Source organism: Rhineura floridana, chromosome 1 (assembly GCF_030035675.1).
Source record: "Rhineura floridana isolate rRhiFlo1 chromosome 1, rRhiFlo1.hap2, whole genome shotgun sequence".
Classification (NCBI taxonomy): domain Eukaryota; kingdom Metazoa; phylum Chordata; class Lepidosauria; order Squamata; family Rhineuridae; genus Rhineura; species Rhineura floridana.
Window position 1 is genome coordinate 25,278,782 of NC_084480.1, and position 9,878 is coordinate 25,288,659.

General features: G+C 42.3%; 1 protein-coding gene across 2 annotated transcripts; it reads right to left on the bottom strand.

Moving 5' to 3' along the window:
• Positions 1–641: 641 nt before the first annotated feature.
• Positions 642–9,766, bottom strand: RAD1 (RAD1 checkpoint DNA exonuclease). 2 transcript variants are annotated; one of them, XM_061616099.1, is made up of 7 exons: positions 9,660–9,766; positions 8,845–9,092; positions 6,577–6,685; positions 5,940–6,198; positions 4,984–5,082; positions 3,462–3,652; positions 642–909 (listed from the first exon to the last, which is right to left on the bottom strand). In XM_061616099.1, exons 2-6 carry the CDS (start codon positions 9,037–9,039, stop codon positions 3,469–3,471), a joined length of 846 nt encoding a protein of 281 aa, XP_061472083.1. In that variant the 5' UTR covers positions 9,040–9,092; positions 9,660–9,766; the 3' UTR covers positions 642–909; positions 3,462–3,468. The 2 variants fall into 2 exon arrangements, with proteins under 2 accessions (XP_061472083.1, XP_061472092.1); XM_061616108.1 differs by lacking the exon at positions 9,660–9,766 and adding an exon at positions 9,302–9,504.
• Positions 9,767–9,878: the final 112 nt, after the last annotated feature.

Here is a 9,878-nt window from a genome sequence, read left to right on the forward strand (position 1 = left end):
GGAGAAATGTGCGGTGTGTGGTGATGACTTTTGCCTGGCTGGAATGTAGCCTATCCTATAAAGGAAACAGTTGCATCCGTTGCTCTGCCCACTTTTGCACTGGGCCCTGCCCACCGCTGGTAGCTTGCCCATGAGAGAACGTGTGCAGTCCCTCCATAGCACACAGCATGGAAATGTAGCTCTCTGCACCTTTTCCTCTGCTAGCCCCTACCAGGCTAGTAATGTTTGGGCTTATATATAAGGTTGTACCGGGAGCCATTAAGATCCAGTGGCAATGGTGTTGAACTTGGACCTTAGAAACGTACATTCGGATTCTTCTCAACCACAGCCATCCCCCCCCCCAATTCTGTTTTCAGTGTGGTGGTTACATTAAAAAAATGATGCCCTGGGCTCCTATGAGGAGGAAGGGCTGGATATAAATCTAATAAAATAAATAAATAAATAAACAACATCACCAAATTATTAGCACAAGTAAGGATTCTTTTGTTTATCACAATAAAACTGCCGATGAAGCAATTGCTAACTTATGAAACTGAGCCCTGCTCTGCTATGTTGGATTGATCCAGTGTCAATCTCATCCACCCACACTGAAGAATATCCAATTAAAGCTGAACAACACATGTGAAGAGGCAGCACGATGGTCCTTTGTAGAAATAATTTATTTTCTCCAGCTTAGACTGCATGAGAGAGTAACTGTGTCTTGCAAAACAAAGGCATAAATTTGGTAGGGCAGACTTCCTTAAGAGCAAACAAAATGGAACAGTACAACTAGAGTAGTGTGATGGTGATTGTGTGTGTGTGTTTTAATGGAAAGATCATTTTTCGCCTAAGTATGAAAAACTGTTCAGAGGAGGAAAAACTTCTGCTTCCTTTTCTGCAGGGTTCCTGATGTACATGAAGGGACCAGCCCTACAAAACAGAAGAGAGAGGAACTGCTAAGCTGCCCAATCCCAGATCTCTAGGGGTTTTTTTTTGGGGGGGGGGACTAGTCACTGAACTGGAGACAGGGAAAGCTATCCCTAATGTACAGTGAGAAAAGCAAGGCTATAACTCTCCTGGATTCCTACTCAGCAAAGTAATTTTAGTATTAACTTCTATTGCCCTTTTATTATGTAGCTTGCAAAATGCCCACCACACAGTAAGAATGTTTTAAATGTACACCATGGCTCAGCATGCCATTAACTCAGAAATTCCAAACATAAAAATTGAGGGTAGGGGAAGAAAAAAGATTGGGCTACTAGCTACTGATGTCACAGCCAGTAGCCCACTTGCGAACCTTAATTTTACATTGAGAGATGCTTTTCCTTCCTGCTGCTTCTGGATGGAATGGGAATTCAGAGGACCTAGCCCAGGAGAATGATCTTAAGTCCTCCAATCACAGTCTATTACTTCCCTATAGCTGCATGTTCTGATGCACCCTCTCTTGCCCACAACAGTGAAGTAGTTCAGGAGGATATATGAAGGGCAGCCTTCCATTGCTCTGGAAAATTTAGACACCGTTTCACAGTCATCAAATGAGAGACTGTGACTAGCTAAAGGCCACCCAATGAATGAATAGGTAACAACATGTGGACAAGGGCAATCAAACCCAAATGTATAGTCACATACTGGATACAGAAATACTATCTATTTTTTCACCTTTTGATGTTTTTGGCTCTCTGAGCCTGACTTCAGTGCCAAGCTAGGCCCCTGTGCTACCAGGAGGCTGTCCCACGGCTCTGGAACGCCTTCCTAGGGAGGTTAGACTGACTCCCTCCATGCTGTCCTTCTGCCAGCAGGTGAAAACTTTTCTATTCCGACAGACTCTTGGGAACTGCCTGCAGAGGCTTTTAAGAGCGTGCCGTTCTACTTATCTTTACCTTTGGCTTTTTAAATTGATATGTCTCAAATGGTTTTAATTCTATAGATAGCTTAATTACATTTTAACAACAACTTCTTGTATGTTTTTATCTATGTTTTTACCCGTGTTTAATTTTTATAAGCCAGCTTGAGACCCAGTTTGGGGGGAAAAGGCGGGATAAAAATGAATAAAACAGCAACAGCAATAATAGTTTGAGGTTCTTGCTTTCTCTTAGTGGAACTTTTTCTTGACAATCCCCAGAAGGAGAAAGGAAGCACGCCTCCCTGCACATGTTTCTAGGTCACATCCACAGTGAGAGTGGGGGTGGGGGGAGAAGGGCATTTTGTCAGTGCAGGGACAATATGTGCATCTATCTCCTTTGGGCATGATGAGGAAGAGTGAGTCACCACCCATCTGCTGGGTGTGTGTGGTGTCTGTGCACGTCAGCATGAGACAGACCACCCAGCTAATGTCTAATGTTGAGTCAAATTTGGCTGAGAGTAGCTTCAGCCTTCTCAGAGTCCTGTCAAAGGGAGGGGTCAAGCAATCATGCCAATTATCATGGACCTCAAATGCCCAGCCAACCTGTCCTCCAAGGAACACTGTCATGCCACTGAAAGACCACTTGGAGGCACTTTCACCCATCTCTACCCTTCTCCCTCACCTAGCCTGGGCTCCCTTTGAGAGGAACATACATTTAATAAATAATAATTGTACGTGGCCTGTCCTTTTCCACAGCTGTTCCACCCAGCTCCCATCTGTGACAGCTGTAAGTTGCTTTGCAGGAATGTATCAAGCTGCTTTCACTCCACTATTCTTTCCCTAGTGGTCCTGTCCAGGTGGTGTTGGTCCACAATTCCCATCAGCCCCAGCCAGCATGGCCAATATTCAGGGATAATGGGAGTTGTAATTCAGCAACATCTGGAAGGCCACAGGTTGCAGAAAGCTAGCTGCTTTACACCTCCCTAAAATTGCCAACATCTGATCCCCTGCCCTAATTCCATAGGGCACATGCAACTACCCTTGAGGCAGTGGCCAGGATAAGTTGCATTTCTCTAATCATAAGAACATAAGAACATAAGAAGAGCCTGCTGGATCAGGCCAGTGGCCCATCTAGTCCAGCATCCTGTTCTCACAGTGGCCAACCAGGTGCCTGGGGGAAGCCCGCAAGCAGGACCCGAGTGCAAGAACACTCTCCCCTCCTGAGGCTTCCGGCAACTGGTTTTCAGAAGCATGCTGCCTCTGACTAGGGTGGCAGAGCACAGCCATCATGGCTAGTAGCCATTGATAGCCCTGTCCTCCATGAATTTGTCTAATCTTCTTTTAAAGCCATCAGAATGGCTTTAATCAGAATGGTCAATTCTATGTTTCTTGCCACAAGAGCTTCACCATACGATGATGCTTGCCAGGCTCATCAGGAGGACAAGACCAAGCTCTCCATTTCAATAGATTTTGCCTCTAAAACAGAGGTAAGGAAGGTAGCTTGCTGTGTTCCTCCTCTCTCCCCACCCCCGAAAAACCTCAACGCTAGCTGTATGAGCTTTCATTTAGAAAACTTTGGTTTATGGTTGAATATCCCAGGTGGCTTTTAAAGACTGAGGAACAAAATAAAACGTTGTACTTGACAGCTAGATCTCTGCTTCAGTAATGTCTTCATCAGGGCAACAGTAAAATTCCACAAAGCAGATCTGCCCATCTTCGTTCCTGATCATGTATTGCAGAGAGAGAAAGCCTCGATTATCTGTTCGAATAGACACCTTGCAGGATAAAACCAGCGCTTTAGTTGATGGCTTAAGTAATGAGATCTTATATCTGTAAAGAAGTAGAAAGAGATAAGATGCAACAGGAAGACAAAACAATTGCTCATACCTTCTTGCCAATTATCTGATGCAAATTTATTGACTAAGATGAACCTACAGAAACAGCAATGTTAGAAGATATCTTTGGAATTTGAGAATTTAATGTTAAGAAAAAAAGCAGCACGTTTTAAATAAGATTTGTAAAATACCTGTGTTTTTTTAACATATTTACACTCATCAAAATCATTGGGATAAGGAACTAAGACAAATTATTCCACAGGAAACATGAAAATGCATATGGCGTCATATTCCACAGCAGACTATGTACAAATTTAAAAGAAAGTTTTTACAAATTCATATTCCAATGGTACTTAACATCTGCCAGGCTTAGCTGCTTCTAAAATGATGCAACAAGTTCATGGTGGAAGTGTAAGACAGTCAGTGCTGTTATGCTTCATATGTTCTAAAACACAGCTACACTGAAAAACCATTATAAATTAAATTAAAGTAATAACAAGTTATGAACTTCCAGTAGACCCATTAATAATCCTATTTGGGTATGTTAAAGATGTAATTTTAATAGGGGATACAGAACTGGTAACAGACTTGCTAACAGCTGCATGTGCAACCATTTGTAATAATTGGGGGGAAACATTCACTCACTCCCTGGATGACTGGATAATAAGGATATGGAAATTAGCCCATATGACTAAACTGACTAAGATTGTAAGGATAAGAGGGGGAAAGAAACCAGAGAACTTATTTATTTAAAAATGGAGCAATTTCATCATGTACTGGTGCAATAAGACACAGCACAATGTTCAACCATGTTGAACATATTGTTGGAAACAATATAGTATAGCTTAACTTTGCTCTGTCAAATGAAACACATACTCATACATAAGAATGTGTGTGTATTAGTATTTATTTGTTTAGGTCTGTCTATATATCTAAGATATCCAAGATCAATTCTCGTGTGTCTTTTATACTCAATACAAGAAAATACGTTTGGAATATCGTGTTTGCCCCTCATGCTACATCAACACATTTGCTAACCCAGTTCCCTGGGTTGGGGCCAAAGCCCTAATGGCCTTATATGATCAGCATGCTCAGGGAACACCCCCAATCACCCATTACGGTGGGAGGGGAATCAGTATTGACTCCAGACATTTTCCCAATACGTTTTCAGTCTTCAAGCAACAGTACAGCCCACTGTCCTGGCAGAGTACATGCAGCTTAGTTAATGCAAATAAACTACTACCACGTGACAGCTAATTTGAGCTCAAATGGTCCAAACAGGACCAGTCACACCAAACGGCTATTGTGTGGAGTACTCCAACTCACCTGTTTGTTTGGGTTTGGTTACAGTGGAAGGCTTCAATTAAGTCTGAATCTTTAGGGTAGTCTAGATGTGCACTTCCAGCATTCCCAAAAGTGGATAACCTAAAAGAGAAAAGCGCACTAGCTTTGCGCAAGGTGCTTTGTACAGTACAAAACAAAACACAGAGAGTAGATATGACAAAGTTACCAAAATTACTTTCTATTTCATGTAAACAAATTCACTGCATCAGGGGCTGCTCTGGTTACTGGAATATATTGCTTTAGCATCAATATATATGAAAACCGCTCATGTTAGAATAAAACAATAAAGGTTCACAGGCATCTATTGTTGCCCCTGCTTTTGTTATTGCATGCCAAGGCAAGGAAAAGAAATTAGTACTTGAAAAACTAGAGACTTTGGGGGAGTGTTTTATGACATGTGCCACATAGGAAAATGCGCAAATCATAGTACACTCAAGATCAAATGACACAGATGCATTAATACTTGGTTACTGTAGGGATTATACTCCAAACTGCACTCTGACGCAGTCCCACAGACTTCAGTGGAATTGCTCCAACGTTAAGAGACTATCCTATGACTCGCACCGTTTTCAGTTTGTGTTGGATGTCAAACACAAACACAGTCTCCCATATCAAAGTCCAATTCAAGGCCTAAGACCATCCCTACATTTTGCATACCTGATACCGCACATGAACATGCATCTTGTACGGTTAGACCATTGGTCTGTTTAGGCCAGTATTGCCCATTTCAACTGGCATAGGCTTTCCAAAGTCCCAGGCGGCAGTCTCTCTCACCCCTGCTACTTCAAGATCTTTTTGAGATGCCAGGGATGATGAATATATGCTTAACCAATAAGCTACAACCCCACCCTGAAGATAGATATATTTATGCCAGAAACGTGTACTGTGTTCAAAATCACGGTTACAATATTTCTAGTCATGACTACCATTCCTAGTACCTGAAATAAGGCTTGTCTGGAGACATGGTAATCTGCAGCACCTCGCTGGACATATCTAGCTCAGAAAATGCCTCTCTCAGCCCCTCTGACTGCAGGATAATCTTATTCACAACATTTGTGCTGCAGAAATCAAAATCTAGGATCTCTTCAGGTTCCTGAGTGTTGATTTTGCATACAGTCATCACTCCACCTTCCTCCAGGAAAAGTGTCAAGGGGTAACCATAACCCCGATAGCACATCCGAAGGGCTGTCTGAGTTCCTGAGGTGAGAAAAGAAAGTCTTTCATTAACTCAGAGAACAGCGTCAATAATGCTGCAATTCTCACTATAGACACTCACCCGGGCATAAGTCCCATTGAAGTAATGGGACTTCTGAATAAACATGGATAGGATTGCACTGCAAAACTGTCAAGAGCTTTCTCCTGATCAATCCATTTAATAGATGCTTGGGAGTAGATGGCAAGCATCGTATTGCAAAATGTACCTAACAGAGCAACACTTCTGATTGAATTCACATTTTAAAAAAAAATATTCATGTAATTGTAGCAAGCAACATTACAAGGTTAACGCACAGCTGGTTTCAGCATATGACTACATCTTGCCTACATAACCCATTGAAGCATACACACAGGCAATACCTGGCACAGAATTTGTCCCAAAGATAGTCAAGCAGTCCAAAAGGACAGATAGATTGATTCTGAACATCACAGATTCCTCCTGTACCACAAATTCTTGGAAAATCCCTGCCTGTAAATTAGAAAGACAGGAAACTGAAGGCAAAAAAAGATGGAGCAATTGCATCTGACAAAACTACAATCCCTATCATTAAACTACCAGGACAAATTGGCAACATAGATGTTTCTTTGGAATCTAGTTCAGTGTGACACGACAAAAGTGATGAGAACAAAGCTTTACAAAACCAAGCAGCAAGGATCAAGCAGGGAATGTCAACTTGTAGCAGAAGATGCAAAAAAGGAGAAGCTGTGACAGTTAAAAAAAAGACTCTGCTAAAGAAATAAGCTTTTCATTTCTCAGTGTTGTGATATTAATTTTATTCAACATATATATTATTTTGTTGTAAAGCCAAGGGGCTCTCAGAGCAGCTAGCAAAGATTTACAAGCAACAAAAGGAAGAATAAAATGTGCCAGGCCAGATTAAACAGTAGTTTAAAGGCTCTAGGGGAAAAAAGGCAAATAAAAAGGTCTTAGACCTAGTGCTGGAAAAAGCCATCAAAATCAGCACCAAATGAGTCTCTCTGCGGAGCATGTTCCATGCGCAGGGTGCCGCAACTGAAGAGACCCATCTTGGGTCACCACCTGCTTCACCTCCAAAGGTGAGGGGATCTAAAGAAGGGCTTCCAAGGATAAGCAGGTTCATGGGGGAGAAGATGGGTATCCTGGGTCCCAGGTCTTTTAAGGCTTTTAAAGGTTAAAACCAGTACTTTTGAGTTATCTCTGGAAAAAGACCAGGAGCCAGGAATGTAGTTGCTGGAACTGATGATACACAGGGAGGGGACACAGCCCAGTGACAGAGCATCTGCTTTGCATGCAGAAGGTCCTAGGTTCAACTCCCAGCATCTTCAGGCAGGGATAAGAGAGACTCCTGCTTGAAGCCCTGGAGAGTCACTGCCAATCATTGCAGACATTACTGAGCTAGATGGACCAATGGTCTAACTTGGCATAAGGCAGCTTCCTGTGTTCCATTTGCCTGGTCCAAGTCTGCAGATTTAGTTTCAACCGTTCTGTTTCTCTCCCTGCCTAATCCCTACGCACAGGGTAATAATATTACCAATACAGCACTTCCCTGAACTAGTATTTGAGGGGAAAGAAATCACTTCCACATGTTCCACTGTCAGGGATTCATGCCTGTAAAAGGGAAATGGGATTTATGCTTCAAAAAAACAACTATTATTACTATGTCAGGAAGTGGGATCCCCCTCCACTGCCTCTCCCCTCCAACTCCTTTGCTCCTAGGCACCCACAGCAGAATAAACACCAACAAAAGGGACCGACCTCCAGGGATCACTTCCAGAGTTTGTGCAACACCAGAGTAGACTTGAGAAGCAACATGAAAGACCAAGAAAGGCAGTACCAATCCCTACTGTCAGATTCTTCCCTTGGAATATTATTATTGACTGGATTTGCATGTCCCCTACACTGGAGCTTCCAAGCAACTTACAATTGTAGGTATGTTCTCAATCTGAATATTTTAGTTGAGATCAACCTTTGAGTTTTTGCAGTATTCTGTGTTGCTGTTTTTTAAAGGAAACATGTAAAAGCAAGCAGCGCAAAACAGGCAATAGTAGCGGTTATGATTAGAAAATGACTGAAGCCCACAAAAGATTGAGCAACACAAAACTCCATCCCCTAAACTTGCAGGTTGCCTAACTCATTCCCACCCCAAGCCCTGTGATGGAACTCCTGCATTTGCAGTTGGTCCATTCACTTGAATGGAAGCAACAGCGTTGTTAATGCAAAGAAACAGCAACACTGAAATTAGATGTAACCAACTTTGAGATGAATGGGAAAATATCTGGGTCCATTGCCCCCCCCCAAATATTGCTGGACTGGGACAACTGTTTATTTTCAAAACATTCTCTCATACACAGAGAAACATTTCTAGCATACTAGTTGCCAGAGCTATATTAAGTATTAAATTTCCCACCGCTGGAATTGCACTAAGCCCGTTTGTGAAACAAGGCTCAGCCACCTCCTGTGCCCAATGTAAAGGGTCTTTGTTGTGGCAACAGGACACACTGAGAAACCACAGCATGATTCTCTTAGTCTTCCAGAATACTGCTATGTCCTGTCAGGGTGTCATATGTTATCCCACATGTTCATTTAACTCCTCCAGCTGAACTCAAGTCTGTAGTACAACAAAAGGAAAGAAAATGTTGCCATCTAACCTGAATAAAAGCATTGGCTTGCAAACACTTGGCATTTTCCACTGTGACCTTGAGTCCATTTGTAGTTGCAACGCAAGCAGCGTGATCTTTAAAATGAACAGCTTTCAGGATATTGGAGAGATTTCTGACATTGTCAAGACTTGCAACCAACACATTCTGCTCTTCACCCGTTTCAGCTTGGGTTGAGAAGGGCATGGTGTTACTCTGTCACCCCACAATGCTTCTCCCAAGGGCAGAAACAAGGGGACCTGCAAAAATCCAATAACATTTTGAGTGAATTAGAACTGCCTACTATGAATGTAACATAAATATGATTAAGTTGCAATTAGATTAATATATGGGGTTTTTTTTCTATGCAGCATTACAGAACACATTTGAAAAATCCCTTAGTTTGACATTTGGGCTTGTAAATATACTGTTTTAGTTAAAGGTAACAAATTTAAATTCAGTCCTCTACCTTTGGCTGCAGTACAAGCAGAGGAACTAAACTGCATATTCGTTCAGTTCTGCCTGGCGTTATTGGCTTTCCACCTTACTGACATTTTCTGCTGGTGCCAAGTTACACTGCTGCTGCAAAGCCATTAACGACATTTAGGCATCCTCAGTAGTATCGTTTTTTCCCCTTCATATATTTGTCTTTCCCATTCCCCCACCTCACAGGCAGAAAGCTCTTCCTCCATTGCTGCCCAAAGATCACACACATTTAAGAGCAACGTAACAGACAAAAATCCAACAGGTGCACACTGCATTGACAGATGAAGTACAGCAACACCTGTTGCATTTCCACCCTTAACAACTGGCACCACTAAACATACCTAACGAGGGGAAACAGTCACATCCAGCCCTAAAAGACCGGGCATTCGGCTACAAGTACGTAAGTTCGTACGCTTTACGACACGTCGTAACGACACTCTCTCTCTCTCTCTCTCTCTCTCTCTCCTCAAAGAGATAGCAGACATGGCTACAACCGCAAACAGACTGAACTTCTGCTAAAAATGGAACTCGTCATTAGCCATTATTACCTCTATGGGTGC

Coding starts and splice junctions, on each gene's coding strand:
- RAD1 (XM_061616099.1), bottom strand. CDS start 9,039: ATGCCCTTCTCAACCCAAGCTGAAACGGGTGAAGAGCAGAATGTGTTG. Junction 6,686..8,844: donor AAGCCAATGCTTTTATTCAG/GTTAGATGGCAA, acceptor TCTAATTTACAG/GCAGGGATTTTCCAAGAATT. Junction 3,653..4,983: donor AACCAAACCCAAACAAACAG/GTGAGTTGGAGT, acceptor ACTTCTTTACAG/ATATAAGATCTCATTACTTA.